Source organism: Asparagus officinalis, chromosome 7, assembly GCF_001876935.1.
Source record: "Asparagus officinalis chromosome 7, Aspof.V1, whole genome shotgun sequence".
Taxonomy (NCBI): domain Eukaryota; kingdom Viridiplantae; phylum Streptophyta; class Magnoliopsida; order Asparagales; family Asparagaceae; genus Asparagus; species Asparagus officinalis.
In genome coordinates this window covers 72,242,367-72,262,959 of record NC_033800.1, presented here as the reverse complement: position 1 = coordinate 72,262,959, position 20,593 = coordinate 72,242,367, and the positions used below count along the sequence as shown (strand labels likewise).

At 36.7% G+C, this 20,593-nt stretch overlaps 1 protein-coding gene across 1 annotated transcript; it reads left to right on the top strand.

Moving 5' to 3' along the window:
- On the top strand, positions 990–4,346 carry LOC109847333 (lactation elevated protein 1-like). The gene is made up of 8 exons (XM_020416569.1): positions 990–1,533; positions 2,990–3,076; positions 3,185–3,250; positions 3,367–3,459; positions 3,547–3,603; positions 3,677–3,805; positions 3,902–3,992; positions 4,174–4,346. The coding sequence occupies exons 1-8, from the start codon at positions 1,387–1,389 to the stop codon at positions 4,344–4,346; spliced, it is 843 nt and encodes a 280-aa protein (XP_020272158.1). The 5' UTR covers positions 990–1,386.

Genomic DNA, 20,593 nt, shown 5'->3' with positions numbered 1-20,593 from the left:
TTGTGCACAGTGCAAGTTAACTGTACTCTTATTTATATCATTCCAATGGAAACTGAAGATGGAGCAAATCACAGATGAAGTTCTCACTATTGCGTGAAGTTTGATCAAGGTTGGCGGAGCAAATCATAGCACTATTGGTGAGAAGGGGTTGAAGTCGTTATGTATCTGTGTATGTTGGGGCTTTTTGAGGTGTGGTTGAATTTTGGGGTTGAGTTTTTGTATCTTTTGTGTTGGTACATTGATATCTCCCTCTGTGTTAATTGTCCAGAATGTTATAATGTCATATGTCGATTGTCTCAGTATTAAACAGGACAAGTGATACTATTATTTCCAGTCTATGTTTGTAATGAAGCTCTCAACGTTGGAATCCAGTCAGTTGGCTCTGATATTGCATCAGTCTGTTTCTTCTATGTATAATCAACTATGCTTGTCTTTTCTTTAATGTAAATGTCGGGTTGTGTTGATGGCTTGGGAATTGTTGTACAGAGAGAACCGCAATGCAGCAATTATGAATTCATTGTTCTGTTACTTGACATTATGAACACTGCTCAGGTTTGTATATATTAGATGAGCCTCTTGCCTTGAACATTGTTCTGTTACTTGGCATTATGAATTCATTATGCATCGATCAGAATCTACACAAGTTTTGTATTGAACTTTAAGTAATCTAAAATTGCTTGTTATTATGAATTCATTATTCATGATTTGTCGATGATGGTGTTATTATGTGCAGTGCCTCCTTTCTTAAGATATGGCAAGTACTGTGGTATTTTGTGCAGTGGATGCCAAATCTTTTGCAATACATATATAAGTAAAACAACATGCCGCTGCACTAACTTTTCCAATTAGTTCAATGAAGTAAAAATGAGCCAAAGTACACTACAAGAAATCTGGTATTTAACGACCAAAATTAGTGAAGGGACCAGTTGACCGTCATTAATGTGTGTAAAATAACGACGGTTTTAAAGCCCTTCATCGAGTTACCCCGCCCAGCGCCAGCGTTCCTGCCTCTGCCCGCGATCCTGATGAGGAGAGCGGGGGTTCGATGGGATCAGATTCATCTGAAGAGGAGGAAGAAGAGGGAGAATCAGCAGATGAATCTTCGTCCTCTGACGATCACGATGACGATTCTGAGATTGATGATGAAATGGTCGAAGATTATCTCGAAGGGATTGGTGGGAGCAGCGAGATACTGAAATCGGGATGGTTAGCAAAAAAGAAGAATCTTGAAGAGTAGTTTCTGGAATCTGAGAGCAGTAGCGATGATGATGGTGGTGGTGATGATAAGTTAGGGGCAGTTAAATGATGAATGTTTCACAGGAGTATGGAATGCTGAAGAAGAAGAAGATTAATTTTAGGAAGGGGAAGGGTTAGATCAGTTCGCCAATGGTGGATTTTGGATTGTCGGCCGCAATGGATGATTTGATGTTTGAGAAGGATCTGAGAAATTTTTCAGGGAGGAGGAAGAAGAAGAAGGATGTTTCTCAGCTATCCAGATTGTGGCCTCATGAGGGGAGCATTACAGTGCTTCAGGTATATAGTGTATCTTTTATGTTGATTTTGATAACTATCAGAAAAGTAAATTGATCACTGAAAATAAAACTTGTGGTATGGGTAGGACATAATCCTTGATTTGAATGAAGTATTAAGCAAAGCTTTTCTCATTCACACCCGTATTTTACCCCCTGTAGATTCAGTTTTGTTCCTTATAGATAATAGAAGATGAGATGATAGGTTTTGAATGTACATGTATCTTTAAGCACCAACAAAATAATGTTATTAGTAATTTTACAAGGATCCATGCACTATATATTTTCATCTATAAATATCATTTTTCTTTTTGCACATCCAGTGAGAGGACTATATCTTTATGGAGGAGTCGGGACCGGAAAGACGATGCATTTAGATTTATTTTATGATCAGTTGTAAGTGATTGTGATTGGTTTATTTATCTCTCATGTGTTTATAGTATTCTTCTTTCACGGGATACTAATCATTCTTTTCTTTTTTAGTTTCCAATTCTTGTTTGTATAATTGCTCAATATGTCTAGAAGGGAACATTTGTGATATAAGTGCTTTCAGACATCCGACTTAAATTAAGTTACATTACTCTCGGTAATATGTCAGCCAGTAACTTCTTCTCCTTTCAATTTGTTTGAGAGGAGCTGGTTTGCAACCGATGATGTATCTTTGAGGCAGTAGTGCGAGTTCAGTTTCCTGATTAATTTCAAACTCAGGTCTATTGGAGGCATATTTCTCAATTCACATTTGATATTTTTTTGTGGTACTTTTTAGTCATAGTTTTCTTTTTAAAATACCATTTAACTACATTTAATATCTTTAATTGTTTTGATTGCTGCATTAGTTGATACACACTAGTGATGATTGGTGTTATTTGATACCCTCATTCAAAGTACCCAAATCAAACAGAGGTTTTGTAGGACATGTATTTGAGTCACATGGGCAGGTTTCATTCGGGTTTATAGTTCCATATGGTTAATGGTATAAGACCAAATAGTGGCCCTCATCACTAGCAGCCTAATCAATATATTAGGACATCTGGATGGACATGTTTATAGTTCCATATGGTTCACAGTCTGGTTTTTCTCCTTTTCGTTCTAAGAGTTATCAGTCCTAGATTTATTGTGAGGATTTGTGCACTGTAAACTATAATGAGCCATGCACATATATATGAACCTCACACGTGTTCTTCTATTTTATCACTACATTTGGACTCTTACATTTCATGGAATATATTACTTATTATTCCTTGTACATGCCATCTAACTGGAGGAAGAAAAGAATACATTTCCATGATTTTATGTTGAATATCCACAGTCGTTTATAGATATTAATGCTTTGTACTATTAATCTTTTACTGTCTAGGATGAATTATGTTAACTCCCCCACTTCTTAGTTGATAATGAAACATGTATGCACTCCTCTTGTTGCTGTACTATAATTGATTTTTTTTTTTGTATGAGTGCAGATGCATAAAGGGGTTGCAAATCCACTTGAAGTTGTTGCAGGGGAAATATCAGATGAGTCTATTCTTTTATGTCTCGACGAATTCATGGTATGTTAGAAATTCAGGGGTAGGTCATTATGTCACTTTGTTATATTCTAGTTCTCCACTATTTCAATGTGGTTCTTCTTAGTAGTAATATGAAATTTTTAATTATAGGTGAATGATGTTGCTGATGCTTTGATATTAAATTGTCGCTTTGGACATCTTTTCAGCGAAGGAGTTGTATGTACTAAACTTTGCCTTCTAATCCTCTTAAATTGGTTCTTTGTGCGCATAGTTTATTATGTCTTATTCTTTAACTGGGAGATTTTCATCTGAGATGACTACTTTTTATTCAGGTTCTGGTCTCCACTTCAAATCGTGCACCAGATAACCTTTATGAAGGTGGTCTACAGAGGGATCTATTTTTACAATTTATTGCAACCCTAAAGGTACTTACGAATTAAATATAGAATGAGGAATCTGTCATTTTCATACACAACACGACACATTTGTTTAAATGGAACCGATCAATGCAGGACAGGTGTATTGCTCATGCAATTGGTTCTTCCACTGATTACCGGAAAATGACTAATGTAAGTTTTTAAATGTTATTATATGAAGCTCCCAAAAATACTTTAAGCAACGTATGTTTATTACTCTCTGCAGGCTGAACAAGGTTTCTATCTTATTGGACATAAGTACTCTGGATTTCTTAAACAGAAGTTTCAGCAGATAATTGGGGAAGGAACTCCTTTTCCACAAGTTGTGGAAGTTGTTATGGGAAGACAACTGCAGGTTTCTAATCTTTGATGTATAACTTTCATCTGTTAACAAAGTCTGACTTACATTTAGTAAAGAAAAATTTATTAATTGATATTTTCTATTCTTCAGGTTCCGTTAGGGGCTAATGGATGTGCATATTTTCCCTTTGAGGAACTATGTGACAGACCTTTGTTGGCAGCAGATTATTTTGGTTTGTTTAGTAAGTCATTCATCTGACTTGTGATTGAACTTTTAAATTTCACTATAATGCTAATGAATATATAACTGCAAAGCTTTCTTTTCTTTTCTTCTATTCCTTGTGAACAATTCTAATTAGATATTCTTGTTTCTAATTAGATATTGATATTTCTTAATTATGTGATTTTTTTTTAATTTTTCAGGCTATCCATGCAAGATTAGGAGAGGGTGTAGCTCGAGTCTTTTTTTGACGATGATTAGAGATGAAATAATGTGTCTTTCCCAGACTTTTATTTTAATTTGTTTAGATAGTTTCACGTATTTTTCTTTGGAACAATTGAGATATAAACTCTTGTTATTAGTATTGAACATTTGAGGATGGTTAAATTTTATTTATTGATGTTATTAATGAATAGAGTTTTTGTTTTCCCTTTTATTTGTTATTGAGTATTTTTAATATATTTGTGTTGTGAATCTTAGTGTCATGTTGAGAATAATATGATAGTTGCATACGAATGGAAAGATTGCCATTAATGTATATTAAAAATTTGTAGTCTACAATGACGGTATTATAAACCGTATTTTGTTCATCAACGAAGGGAAAACACTATCGTTGATGGATTACTAATTATTCATAATGAGGATTTTTACGACGGTATCCAACCGTCATTAATTGGTCTTCAACGACAGGGTTATCACCCGTTATTACACAATAACAACGGGCATACAAACCGTTTTATAAACCGTATTTTGTTCATCAACGAAGGAAAAGCACCGTCGTTGATGGGTTACTAATTACCCATTATGAAGACTTTTACGACGGTATCCAACCGTCATTAATTAGTCTTCAACGATGGGAAAATATCCCCGTAACTAATGGTAACGACGGGAAAATATCCCCGTAACTAATGGTAACGACGGGAAAGTATCCCGTCACTGATGGTAACGACGGGAAAATATCCCCGTTACTGATGGTAACGACGGGGATAATTACCGTCGTAAATATTAATGACGGTAATATGTTCCGTCGTTATAGACTCTATAACGACGGGTAGTATATCCCTTCGTGACCCTTTAGCGAAGAGGGCTTCAACGACGGGTGACGAAGGGATTTTTCCCCGTCGTTAGCATACAATAACGAAGGTTTTCAGTGCTTTAACGAAGGGAAATCGCTTCGTTAAAGATGTAATTTCTTGTAGTGGTAGACCAACATCCATAGCCTTTCTTCTATATATAAGTATCAAGCTCCAACTCAGAGGAATTTAAGTCTCTTCCTGAACACAACTAGTTTGAACATTCTTCTCAAGTCAGCAAACTCAAGACCGAAAACTCAAAGATATTATGGAAAGGTATACCAAATAATCATGACAACTGAACCAATTTCAAATAATCATAATCAGTTTGAACATTCGTTTACAATAGGATATTTGGATACATCAGTCATTCACTAATATGTTGCTCAGTCATTTGACTATAACACAGAGCAACAATATCAGTACAACGATACTTATAAATTTTAAATATAAAATTACATCATTCATCATTTTTGAACTAAACCCTCATCTTCTTCTCCACTGAACTCTTCCGAAAAGTTCTTCATCTTTTATCTGCAAAAAAAATACCACAAACAAATGTATATCATTGTAAAAGGATTTTGTACATATCACTGTAAAAGGATTGTGTACGTAACCGATATCATCTACTCACAACGTAATCCAAATTATGTACATAATCTCCTCCAAAATTCAAAGTTATACAAATGTATATTGTAGGCGTCAAAAAAATGCCAATAAATATCCAAACATAGAAGAAATTACTCAAAATGACAGATATGAACTGTCTCGCCAGCGGACAGTGTTTACTGTCTCGCCAGCAAGACAGAGTTTCCTGTCTCGCAGCGAGACATCTTTACTGTCTCGCAGCGAGACAGTCTTCACTGTCTCACCAGCGAGACAGTCTTTCTTGTCTCGCCAGCGAGACAGTGTTTGCTGTCTCGCAGCGAGACTGTTTGCTGTCTCGCAGCGAGACAGTATTTACTGTCTTGCCAGCGAGACAGTGTTGAAATGTCAAAACCGCCTTTGTAACTACTGCCCTACACGTGGCCCCTAACTGTTCAAGAACGTGGAAACGTCGTGGGCGAGAATCACGTGGATAACTGCAAAATAACGGAGTTTGAAATGTGGGAAGGCAGTTAAAATGAAAACTGCCTGACGGTTACTGTTTCCAGGACAGCGTTTACTATCTGCGGGCCGAGACATGCAAACACTGTCTCGCCCCGAGACAGCAAACCCTGTCTCGACAGCCGAGACAGCAAATGCTGTCTCGCGAGCCTGTTTTTCACCAACTGTTCTTGGAGGTTATAAATATCCCCCGAAGGCCATTTTTATGGGAGAGGCTGATCAGAGAGCATCCACAGGCTGATTTCAGAGCAGAGAGGGCAGAGTATCGAGCTTCTGTAACTCCTTGATATTCAGGCTTTGACTTGATTTCCAAGAAGAACGATATCTTACCTTGATAAGATATCGTTTCAAGTTCTCACTTCGATAAACGAAGTAAGAATCATAAACCCCTCACGATTCGATAGAATCTGTGATTTGTGGTCACGGGCTAACGCACCCGCGCACGGCAAAGATCCACGCAGTAGTGATCCAAACAACGATCCTGCGTTTGTTTCCTAAGAGTTGTAATTTTTATTTTGTTGTGTAAAAGAAGTCTTATAAAAAGGCTATCTCTTTTTGAATTTATTGTAATCGACTGAAGATATAATGAATTCCTTAACAAAACCAACTTTTGATGCAAACAAGCTGGCGACCACAGTGGGAGCCAACGGTCTCGCTGCCGAGACCGTCGTATCGCAGCCAATCATCAAGATCCTGGTTGAATCAACGGTCGAGTACGAGTTTGACCAAGTGAAGTTTGAGGAGTATTTGTCATCCTCATCTGTAAAGTCTTCCGCGCCTCGCAAGTGCAGGAAGATTTCATCTTCGTTGAAGTTATCAAATGCTATGGATGAAGACTCTCATCCGATTGTTGCTGAGGATTTTACTCGCAACAGCTCTGCTCAAGATGATTCCTCCCCAATTAAGGAGTCGTTCGATCGAAGTTCACCACTGACGAAGAGGGCTCGTCAGAGGCGACGCCAACGCCGCGCTCGTCGATTAGCTAAGGCATTGGAATAAACCGACGGGGTTCGTTATTACGCGGACCTAGAGTCGAGGAGGCATCGAGTGGTTCAGTTGTCTCAACGATCAATCACTCATATCTCTGCTAAATTAACGACGAAGGAATAGACTATTGTCAAAAGGGCTCGTTCAACCCTCAAAGAACGTATACAAAATACAACAAAGACGAGAAAGGAGGAAGGAAACGGTGACCAAAGAACCACCGAAACTCCGCCAAGTTTGGATTCCAAAGTCTGGACTTATGCAAAATCAGCATTCGGAGCCCGTTAAGACCCCATATCCGCAAATGGGTGGTTTTAAACGTGCGACTCCCAACATAACCTTGGATCGCTCAAAGACAAAAATAAATTATCCTGAGAATGCCAACAAGGTTTTACACCCCCAGAAGAAGACGCATTCACCAAATGATATCGTCATACCTGGGAGGTCATGCCAACAGACGATACAATTTTTTGGCAATCATACCGATGAATCGTATTATCAAGTTGGGGTTGTGAATAATTTTCGAAAGAGAGTTATTCGAGAAATAAACTCTCGGTGTTCCTGTGCGCGACTCGTTAAAGCAGCATTATCAGAATGTGACTGTTTCAAACGAGAAGCCATCCCACGAAAAGTCTCTGTATTGTCGAAGCCTAAGCCGAGACATTTCCGCAAAAGAAAATCAGCTGCCCAAGATGATGAATTCCCTGAAGTCACCATCAACGTGGCTGATAAAAGAAAGTCTAAGCGGCATTCAAGTGACTCAAATCCCGACTTTTCCCCGAGAGGAAAAGTCAATCCAAGAATTGCTCAAAGGATGTCTCGACTCCAATTAGGAGCCATCAGACGCAGAGATTACAAAAGAATGCAAGAAGGAATGTCCTCGGAGGATGAATTCTCGGACACTTATTCTGCAATCGCTTCTGATGATACAATGTCTAGCACGGGACAAACCAGAGAAGTACTCACGATCACCTCTGATCAATTTGCTCAAATGCTTCAAGAAGCTCTAGCGAAGCAACGTGAAGAAATCAGAGCTGAGATGAAGACAGAGATGAAGTTAGCTATTCAACAAATGAGAGAGTTGCTAACTCAACAACCTCAACCTCCTGAGTCCAGTCAGCAAGCTGAATCCATCCGCCACACTCAGAATGTTATAGATGACATTGATCCAGAAGTGGATGAAGTCATTATGTTGTTGGGATGACATGGAAAGTTTGTTCCTCAGCAATTTCTTCGATGATGACACCGAAGTGTCAATCGGAACCCTTTTGGATGAGAAGCAAAAAGACGGAGAGTCAGTTGACAATTTTGTCAAACGTTTCCGTAACAAAGCAATGAATTGCAGAGATCCTATCACGAAGGAGTTCATCCTGCAAACATGCCACAATAACCTCTCCATCGATGTCCTGGAAGCTCTGGGGGTCGTGCCATCCACAACTTGGAAGGAGTTAAAATCTCGGGGTGAACAAGCTGAGCACTTTCTTAAAAGAAAGAAAGCTGAGAGAGGCCAACCAATGACATCTGCAATCGTTGAGAATGCGACTCTCGATCCGAGGTTTCAAAAGGAATATTCTTTCGAAGATGATGAAGCTCCAGCCATATTGGAATACCTCCTCGCTAATGACAAAATCGAGCTACCACCTATTAAAGATCAGGATGGAGCTAAGAGGATTACGGATCCAAACTATTGTGCGTACCACAGAGGGGTTCTTCATCCCACCGAGATTTGCTTTGGACTCAAAAACAAGATCCAAGCCCTAATTGACTCCGGCGTCATAACGACGAAAGAGGTCGAGTAAAGACGACCAAATCAACTCCATTGGGTACACGAGTATAAACTGTTTTCCCTGACTCCGATGAGTATACGAGTATAAACTGCTTCTCCATCTCACTCCGAAAAGTATACGAGTATAAACTGCTCCTTAATACTCCAACAGGTATATGAGTCTAAACTATTTCCTTTCTTTCACTGGAAGTTCCTGGAGAATGCCATGCATGGTACTTTTAAGGATAACCCGATCATATAGCTAAACATAATGATAAACTCAGTTTCGCAAGAAAAAGCTGGGGGTGGATGGTTCATGTAACGGAAGTTCCCGAAAGAATGCTATATGTAATTTTCTTAGGAATAACCCGATCATTACAAACAAAGTGTTAAACACTACATCCCCACGGTGATTTCTGAATATTCTTTTGCTGAGATGAGATTCGATCACTTCGTTGGATCAATCTTCCCTCTCAAACCCTCCTTTGGTCAAACCTTTAAACAGTTAGGACCAAAGCCAAAATCCCCTCTCGATTCGTTCCATGAACGAGAGGTCCACAAATTGAACGATCAAACCTTTAAACAGTTAGGATCGTCTCAAATCCCCATGTTGGTCAAACCTTTAAGCAGTTAGGACCAAAGCCAAAATCCCCTCTCGATTCGTTCCATAAACGAGAGGTCCACAAATTGAACGATCAAACCTTTAAACAGTTAGGATCGTCTCGTTCTTATGTTTAAAATCAAAATTTCCCACCGATTAGTTTGTGCAAATCAACAAACTCATTGTTATTTGCACCCTACTCCTATTCCTCACTTGGTCAAACCTTTAAACAGTTAGGACCAAAGCCAAAATCCCCTCTCGATTCGTTCCATGAATGAGAGGTCCACAAATTGAGCGATCAAACCTTCCTACAGTTAGGATCGTCTCAAAATTCCCACTTGGTCAAACCTTACTACAGTTAGGACCACAACCAAAATCTCCTTTCGATTCATTTTTGCGAACGAAAGGTTAACTTTTGAATTGAGTAATCAAACCTTATGACAGTTAGGGTTATTCAAACCAACCCAGATTCTCTAAGTGGAGATTCCACTTTGAGTTTCCTTTTCACCAGGAGATAGAATATAAAATTCTTCCTCTCCGATTCTGGGTTCATCTCTACCAACAAACAAGAGACTAGGAGATAGAATATAAAATTCTTCCTCTCCATCATCGGGTTCATCTCTACCAACAAACAAGAGACCAGGAGATAGAATATAAAATTCTTCCTCTCCATCATCGGGTTCATCTCTACCAACAAAAAAAGAGACCTGATTAACTCCCAACGGGTATATGAGGTTAAACTATTTCCCGAATACTCCAATGGGTACACGAGTCTAAACTGTTTTCCTACATTCGACGGGAAGTTTCTGGAGAATATTACTCTGAATATTCTTAAGGATAACCTGACGAACTTTCGAGAGACAAACGAGCATCAATCTGGAAATACCAACTTCAACTCAAGATCTCAACAACGGTCGAGCGAGATCTCAACAACGGTCGAGCGAAAAACGTAGTGCCGGAGAAGTATTAGCTATTCTACAAAGAACTGAATAGACTAATGGATGAAGAGATCAAGATTCGAAGCCATTTTACAGATTCTTCTATATGATCTACTCAACCAAGCATTGAAGGGGTCGTAAGCAAAATCTATCTTATCCAAAGTATCCCATGCTCCTCTATAAAAGAATGAGTCTGGAATACTTTGGAGGGGGTATCTGTAGGCGTCAAAAAAAAAATGCCAATAGATATCCAAACATAGAAGAAATTACTGAAAATGACAGATATGAACTGTCTCGCCAGCGGGACAGTGTTTACTGTCTCGCCAGCGAGACAGAGTTTAGACAGTCTTCACTGTCTCGCTAGCGAGACAGTGTTTGCTGTCTCGCAGTGAGACAGTATTTACTGTCTCGCCAGCGAGACAATGTTGAAATGGTCAAAACCGTCTTTGTAACTGCCCTACACGTGTCCACTAACTGTTCAAGAACGTGGGAAACGTCGTGGGCGAGAATCACGTGGATAACTACCAAAATAACGGAGTTTGAAACGTGGGAAGGCAGTTAAAACGAAAACTGCCTGACGGTTACTGTTTCCAAGACAGCGTTTACTGTCTCCCCCCCCCCCACAAATGGTCAAAACCGTCTTTGTAACTGCCCTACACGTGTCCACTAACTGTTCAAGAATGTGGGAAACGTCGTGGGCGAGAATCACGTGGATAACTGCCAAAATAACGGAGTTTGAAACGTGGGAAGGCAGTTAAAAACGAAAACTGCCAGAATATTCCACTTCCGAGACAGCATTTACTATCTCGCGGGCCGAGACAGTAAACACTGTCTCGCCCGCCGAGACAGCAAACACTGTCTTGACAGCCGAGATAGCAAATGCTGTCTCGCGAGCCTGTTTTTCGCCAACTGTTCTTGGAGGTTATAAATATCCCCCGAAGGCCATTTTTATGGGAGAGGCTGATCAGAGAGCATCCACAGGCTGATTTCAGAGCAGAGAGGGCAGAGTACTCGAGCTTCTGTAACTCCTTGATATTCAGGCTTTGACTTGATTTCAAGAAGAACGACTATCTTACCTTGATAAGATATCGTTTCAAGTTCTCACTTCGATAAACGAAGTCAGAATCATAAACCCCTCACTTCGATCAGAATCTGTGATTTGGTGGTCCACGGGCTAACGCACCCCCGACATAGGCAAAGATCCCACGCAAGCAGTAATCCAAACAACGATCCTGCGTTTGTTTCCCAAGAGTTGTAATTTCATTTTGTTGTGTAAAAGAAGTCTTATAAAAAGGCTATCTCCTTTTGAATTTATTGTAATCGACTAAAGATATAATGAATTCCTCAACAAAACCAATTTTTGATGCAAACATATATATCAGTCTATAAACAATGAAAATTCATAATTTATTTTGAAGCATTTTGAGAACACTCACAAGTGGCCTTGGTAGTATGCAACCTTGATTATCACATATGAAAATTCAAGAACATACTGCATATATTAACTTCCAACAATCAGATTTTGCTTACCCAAGTCTAGCGAGAGTTTTGCAGGTGAAAAGGAGGACTTCCAACGATCAGATTTTGCTTCCTGAGTGGGTGACATAAAACTGGTTGTGTTGTGTTTGTATTTGCCGTTATCAACTGATTCTGAAAAACCCAAAATGAACATCATTAACTAAGGGGAAAAAACGTTCAATAGCTATGGCAGTCTAGGTGAAAATAAGTAGGATTAGTGTAAAGGTGCGGGGGGGCAAATCTCCTAAATATGTTAAAAGGACTGTTCATGTCAACGCTCACCCAATTTCTTTGAGCTCCTCAAGCAAGGGGAAGACCGCTTCGCATCAGATACGAATGTAACAGCTTCATTCTTTTCTATAGAAGACTGGAACTTTCATAATCAGCACAATCAAAAACTTTTTAACAACAAATTCTTCAATAAAAAATGATAAATTACCATTAAGAGAGTGAGCCCTTTTGGTTCAAGATGAGGGAAAATGTTGTTTCCCACTTGGTTCAGGATCCAAAAACTTCACCTTTTTCCTTTTGTCCATGTCGATTAACCAAATGCATCAACAGATTAGGCAAAAATTCTGTAAATTATGATCAAATAAACAGATTAGACAAAAATCCAATAATATTCTCTAAAAAAATATGAGAGAATACATGAAATTGCCAAAAATGTCGAAATCAAGACAGAAAGATCAGACATTCGCCAAGAAAGGTCAAGCCTTTTCAAGATCCAACAATAATCTTCCCATAATTTATCAAAATCAAGCAAAAAGTTTAGAGATGACCTCGATCTAGGCGTGGCGGTGCTTGGGGTCACGAGCTCGGAGATGGCCGATCTGAGAGAGGAGATATGACCGATCTGAGAGGGAGTCGGGTTTAGGGCGGCGATGCTTGGGGTCACGAGCTCAGAGATGGCCGATCTAAGAGGGAGTCGGGTTTGGGCGGTGGTGCTTGGGGTCTCGAGTTTGGGGAGAGAGAGTGTGTGTGAGTCGGGTTTGGGGCGGCGGTGAATAGGGTCACGAACGAGAGAGGGAGAGGGAGTCGGGTTCTGGTTTGGGGAGAGAGAGGGTTCTGGTTTGGGGAGTTTAGAGGAACGAAGAAGGGGGAGTTTAGAGGAATGAAGAAGGGTCTGGCCTCGTTTAGAGGAACGAAGAAAATCCCACCACTCGTTTGGGGAGAGAGAGGAACGAAGAAATCCAACGGCTGTCGCTCATTTCGCACGTTGTTGTGCGAAAAAATTTCGCATCCGAAGAAAACCCTATATATATATATATACCAATTCTAAACAAGCATATAATTTAAAATAATTATAAAAAGAGGAAGAACTTACAGGGTTCGATGACCCACTCTCAAGATAATATCTGGATCTTCAATTTTATTTATAAGAAGGACCTTACAGCAGATACTTCTTCACACTTACAAACTCACACTTAAACTGGAAAATAAAACTGAACTGAAAAAGCACACACTTACAACAAGCTAAACTTCTCCTTATATAGATGAGAAGGGAATAAAGATATATGATACGTGGCAAATGCACTGACACCGCACTGACATTACACTGTCAAACGCACTTGGCAAAGCATCTACTTTCTAAAAGGGGCTTTTAGAAAAGTTCCTTTAGAAAAAGCTTCTTTGAGAAGTAGTGGGGAGATGGAATCAGATGAGTGGCTCCCCGGGGCTCAGCTCATTGGGATCTGTTATCTTTACATAATTACAATTCTTTCCCTTTACCTTTTAGGTCAGATGTCGGAGTCTGATTAAGAATCCCCATGGCAGCTTTCCAGATGTCTTCTTCATCTTCTTCTTCTTGTGCATCTGGCAAAGTGCTTTCATCGCCGCAAGAATTAACACTTTTACTGGACTGAGTATCCATGGTGTCAAAGGCTTCGAAAAATTGTCTTTTCATATGATCAAGACATTTTTGTTTAATTTCTTCTTCTGAAGCTTGCGGGTATTTCCGCCTGATTATTTTAGCTAACTGCATCATAGGGTTAACTTTCTGAATCTCTTGAGACATTGAGTTTTCAAGAACACTATGATTTCTTTTTATAATCTCTTCAATATGTTTCCAGATCTGTGCGCAAACAACCGGTAAAAGAGCAAGCGGCGTAAAACAAGGACAGTGGGCGGAGTATATTTTCCGAAATCTGTGGGACAAGGAGACTGAGGTGACTCGTTTGGCCGCCAGCACTCTCGAGGAGATCACTGAGCGCATCAACGATACAACCTCTCATTATACTTGCGAGGTAGAGGAGGATGTCTTCCCCGCGTTTACCACGAAGCCTTCGACAATATTATTGTCTTCCATTTTAGAAATAATAGGGTGAGATTCCACCCAGGTAGAATATAACTTTGATAATGGTTCAGGTAGGATGCTTAATTCAGCACCATAAGTCGTCCACCAATTGTAGAACCAGGAAGGAATACCCTTTTGAAGAGCTTCTGGACATAGCTTAATTAGCCAAGTATGTTTATTTTTAGGATTCTGGTATAAGAAGATATTATAAAAAGCTTCCTTATAATCCCAATAATTGAAGGAGTAAACTTGGCTAGAATTCTGCGCTTTTACCAAAGGTAGATCTTGATTTGGGTTTAAAGCCCATTTTCGAGGTAAAATAACCTCTTTGATTATACATTTACTAAAACTGGGGGGAACCGTCCTATTTTCTGATCCCCAGAAATGGGTTATCTCCATTCCCTTTTGTGTAATTAGAGTCCTCATCCATGACCTAGATTTTAATGACAAAGTGGGATAATAGTCCATTCCCTTTTGTGTAATTAGAGTCCTCATCCATGACCTAGATTTTAATGACAAAGTGGGATAATAGTTGTCATTTAGATATCTTGTTCTGATATAATCAACATCTTTCATGGAAGAGATATCTTCAGGTTCTAGATATAGAACCGTCTCCGATCCCCTTTTAGGAGTCCATTGTACTTCATTTTTCACTATTGCTGAGAAGGGCTCAGGATTTTCTTCTTGGTTAACTTCATTTATAAGATTGTTAACCAGACCTTTATAAAAGGCTTTAGATGGGCTTGGGCTTTGAGCCTGACTGCTAGAGTAATTCTTTTTAGCAATAGTTCTCCATGAACTTGGCTCCAGGTTTGAGTTTTCAAAAAATTCGTAAGGACTATAAGCCCTCTGAATGTTTTGATTTTGGGGTGAACCCCTGCCTCTCCCCCCTCTTGAAGAGGGATTAGTCCGCTTCATTTGCACCCTGTAAAAATTCACGAGTAAGAAAATCCGGTAGGTAATTATTACTACCTTTAATATATTCGATTTTAAATTCATACATAGCAAGTTCAGCTTGCCACCTGGCAAAGATTTGTTTAGAAACAAGATTTTTAACATCTTTTTCAATAATACTCTTAGCAGAGCTACAGTCAATTCGTAGAAGAAATTCTTTATTAAGAATATCATCTCTAAATTTTGATAAACATTTAATGATAGAAAGCATTTCTTTCTTTATAGTGGAGTAATTAAATTGGGCTTTATCCCATTTACCAGAGGTAAATCTAATTAATTGCTCTTTATTAGTAGTTGGATTTATTTGTTTAAGGATACCTCCATAGCCTAAATTAGAGGCATCAGTTTCAACAATTTTAAACCATTCAGTATTTGTTAAATGAGTACAAGGTAAACATTTAACATTAGTTTTTATTCTTTTAACAGCGTTTGACATGTTGGTCAAAATTTTGAGAAAATATTAATATGTCATCTATATATGACAGAATGAAATCCGTATAAGGAATGAATATCTCATTCATGATATTTTGAAACTCAGAAGGGGCATTTTTTAATCCAAAGGGCATAACATTCCATTCATAATGTCCAAATGGAACAACAAAAGCTGTTTTATATCTATCCTTCTCTTCAATTTGGATTTGCCAATATCCTGACTTTAAGTCAAATTTAGAAAATATTTTTGCATTATTAATGCGATTTAATAAGTCTCTTTTATTAGGAATAGGATATCTTATCCATTTTAAGACTGTATTTAATGGTTTATAATTAATAACAAGACGAGGTACTCCTCTTTCTTGTTCTGCAGCATTATTAACATAAAATGCTGTACAACTCCAAGGAGAATATGATTTCCTTATTAATTTTTTCTCTATAATAGAACTTATTTCATTTTTGCATAAATCTAGATACTCTTTATTCATCTGACAAGGTCGAGATTTTGTAGGAATATCTTTTTCATTAAAATTATCAATATATGGTAGAGAAATAATGTGTTTCTTTCTCTCCCAGAATGCATTTGGTAGATTACTACATATAGTAATCTTGAATTTATTTTCTATTTGAGTTATTAACTCTTTTTTCATTTTAATTTGTTCCTCTATTTGAACAAATAAAACTTCTTCTTTTAAGAAATTAATTTGGTTTTCTTTGAGAATAACTTTTCTAACTTCGTTTAGTAAACGAGTTTGAGGATCAGAAATAAATTCAAATGTTATTTCATTGTTTTTATAAGTAGCTTTAATACCTTTGGTATCTACCTGAACAATAGGCATAATATTATGTAAAAATGGGGTTCCTAATATAATGTCTTGCGATAGGTTTTTAACAAGAACACAAGGAATAGGAATACAGGTTCCTTGAACACATATGTGAGCATTTGGTAATTTATATTTAACATTTAAATTGTTTCCATTAGCACTACTTAAGTTTTGATTAGTGGTTTCAAAGAATTTTGAAGGTATTATTCCTTCATTGATACAATTTAGGTCTGCACCACTATCAACTAAAGCTATCAGATCTGGTATAACAACCTGTTCTGCTATAGCTAAGGTGATTTTTACATACCACTTTTGAGAGGTAACTTGTTTTAAGATTTGTAAAAATTCTGTATTTTCTTGTTCTTTATCAGAGTTATTTTCTGATATTATCAGTGTTTTCTGATTTTCTTCATTATTTATTTTATTTAATATATATTTATTTTCTTGTTTGAGGTTTTTAACTTCTTTTTTCAAATCTTGAATTTCTTTATTTAAATTTGATAAAGAAAGAGATTTTGATGTCGAGGCCTGACTCTTTTGTCTTTTTAGGACTTCTGCCATAGAGTAAACATTTTCAATGTTTGGTTTGTCAATTTTCTCTTTGGTCTTTAAAAGAGATTCTATTAATTCTCTTTTTGTCTCAGAAGATATATCTTCAGATATGATTTTAGTGATTAACTCTTGATTTGAAGATATCATATTAATGGATAAACCATTCATATTAACTATTGCTTTCCAATAGTCAGCATTTTTCTCACAATTTTGAGTATTACATACACAAGGTGTGTCAGATTCTGACTCAGAGTAAGATAATTCTTCCTCTTCAGATTCACTATTAATCATTATTTTATATAAAGTCTTTTTAAGACCTTCATCCTCAATGGCATCTATTTTCTTTTTTGTATAACACTTACTAGCATAGTGCCCTATTTTTCCACACTTATAGCAATGGATTTCTTTTTTTATCTTTTTTAGATTTAAAAGATTTTTTATCTTTTTTATGTTTATCTCTTTTTTCACTATTTTCTTCTCTGACAAATCTTTTCTTTTTCTTTTTAAAAGAAGAATGTTTATTTTTAAGATCTTTTATAGGTTCTTTATCAACTCTATAAGGTTGATCAAAAGCGAATTGCTCACAGAATTCTCCTAATTCTTTTCTTTTTGTGAGTCTTTGAGACTTTAATTGATTTTTTAATTTTAAATCATTACATAGGGCTAACCCTTCTTTAATACAAGCATTTGTCAAATATCCATAGGTTAAATTTTCATAAGGAAGATAACCTCCCTGTTCATCTCTTATTTTATTTCTAACTCTATATGCAAATAGAGTAGGTAAACCGTCTATAAATTTAGATTTCCAATGTTCGCTATTAGCATTATCAAGCATCATAACTCTGCTTAGGAAAGTATCTTTATACCATCTAAAATGGGTTAGAGATGGGCATCTAAAATTCTGTAAAAGAGTCCTTATTCTCTCTCCATTATCTTGATATAATCCAGTAAAATGGTGTGTAATTGCTAACATTAATGTATAAATAGCATCTTCTTGTGGGATACCATTAACAATTTTTGTTGCATTCAAAACTTCATCTCTAGCATTAGAGGATAAATAATTATCCCACCATCCTTTAAGGACACCAGTAAAGCCACATGTAATATAAGAAGCAATGACTTTGTCGGTATTACCATTTTGTCTACATACAGTAGAATACATCATCATTCTATGCATAGTAGAATATATAAGAGAATCAGAGGCTCCATCTATATTCCATTCATAAATGTTCTTACCATTATAATCGCTTTGAATATATGTGTCATTTTCTTCAAATAAAACATCAGTAGGAATAGGTCTTTTATAATAATATCTCTCAATCCTTTTTGAAGGATTTTTTATTTTATTAATTGAAAATTGATTTTCTAGAGTTAATAACTCATTTTGAGTTAACTCATCTTCAGATATTTCTTCTTGCAAAGTATCATTTTCAGAATCTTCACTTTGAATAAAAGATGAAGTGGAAGCTACCATATTTAGCTTAGAGTTATTAAACTTCTTAGTTAATAATTCTATTATATCAGAAGTTACTTCATCACCTCTTTTAAAACCTGAAATATCTATAGGAGGTTTTATCATAACCTTTGCCTTTCTGCTATCAGTGTTAATAATCTTATTTGTTTCTAAAATTTTTAATGAGGGTATCACTTCATTAAATTTATTTATTAATTTTTCTAAGTCATCTTCAATTCTTGTTAATTGGTTTCCTACTATTTGAAGATGTAGATTTGTATAATTATTTTGTTTTATTATCTTATTTAACTCTTTAAGAGTTATATCTGTTGATTCATTTTGCTTGGCAAAAGCATTAGTTTCTAGATTACTAGAATGGATTCCAGATATTTTTAAAGCATCGGTTGGAGGATATATAGATCTTATATTCATACCAGTGGCAGATTTCCATTGTTTATAATGTTCTTCTATTACTCTAACTTGATTTGTTTGATTTTGTATATAATACTTTAAAAACCATGGTATAAAATATTCTATTTTATTTTCTTTTTGCAAGTTAGTATAATACTTGTCTTTAAACTCTAGCTGTTCAGTTTTTGAAAAGCTTTTAAAAAACCATTGTCTCATGTCTTTATGTTTTTCTTCATAAAATTCTTTATTAAGAAAGTTTTTTATATCTTTATTTTCTTTAATATTCATTTTAACCAGGCATTCTAAAACTCATTTCAGAGCTTGTTGGAGAGTTTCTCTCCTTTTCTTTATTGTATAATCCATGAGGAATATTATTTTCTGAGATATTAATGCCTTTAACATCATTCGTTCTATAAGAACCTGATCTAGAAACAGAGACTGATTTTCTAGATGTACTAGTAACATCAGATAATCTAATAGTTCTAGAAGGATTAAATATAATTTCTACTTCTCCATCAACCGTCTGGGTTATTTGATCAATTTCTTGATTAATAATTGGTTGTGGTTGAACAGCGTTAGGTATGACCCAACTGTCAGAAAAATTTATTTCATCCCATTTAATTTGTCTATTAACAGCAATATTAGATGATAAAACATTAGTTTTAACCAGTACTGTTTTTCCTGGTTTCGAATGAATTTTAGCTTTTGGGGCTAAAGATGTTAATGTTTTATAATGAATTCTGTAAATTATGGCTATAGTCTCAGATCCTGAGATAAAATTATAACCATGTGTTTTTATGTTTAAACTTACTGCCTCAAATATATTTGGGTCAGTTAAAGATAAACTTAAGTTTGGATAAACATTAAAATAAACTGGTCCATTACAAAGACTGGTTTCCATGATACCCATTAACGATTGGGTCCAATTTAAACATCTTGCATCTCTTAAACAAGTTAATATTGATGCATTTAATCCTTGAAGAGTCAAGGGTCTGAAAGCGACTTGTATTAAGCATATATGGATAAATATATATATATACATATGTATATACATATGTATATATATATATACATATGTATATATATATATATACATATGTATATATAGAGCAAAACTTCTGTCAACTTAAGTGGACGTCCACTAAGTTTCTTATCCATTGATGATTACTTGATTGAGCTACATTGTGGATGATCCGTTCCGTTCAACTTGATCTACATATTCTAAAACCCCAACACACCAAATTTGGTGTGAACTCGTTGTGGTTTGACCCTTCATCCACTCGTATCAATTTTAACGGTTTCGAGTGAATAGAACTTTTTACATGGCTCGACGGAGGGTCAAACAACGACGGGTTCACCCCAAATTTGGTGTGTTAGGGTTTTAGAATATGTAGATTACATTGTGGATGATCCGTTCCGTTCAACTTGATCTACATATTCTAAAACCCCAACACACCAAATTTGGTGTGAACTCGTTGTGGTTTGACCCTCCGTCGAGCCATGTAAAAAGTTCTATTCACTCGAAACCGTTAAAATTGATACGAGTGGATGAAGGGTCAAACCATGACGGATTCAACCCAAATTTGGTGTGTTGGGGTTTTAGAATATGTAGATCAAGTTGAACGGAACGGATCATCCACAATGTAGCTCAATCAAGTGATCATCAATGGATAAGAAACTTAGTGGACGTCCACTTAAGTTGACACAAGTTTTACTCT

Excerpts from the sequence above, each read along its gene's own strand:
- LOC109847333 (XM_020416569.1), top strand. The coding sequence starts at position 1,387 with ATGGTGGATTTTGGATTGTCGGCCGCAATGGATGATTTGATGTTTGAG. Across the intron at positions 1,534-2,989 it reads GGAGCATTACAGTGCTTCAG|ATGCATAAAGGGGTTGCAAA; the intron begins GTATATAGTGTA and ends GTATGAGTGCAG. Across the intron at positions 3,460-3,546 it reads AATTTATTGCAACCCTAAAG|GACAGGTGTATTGCTCATGC; the intron begins GTACTTACGAAT and ends CGATCAATGCAG.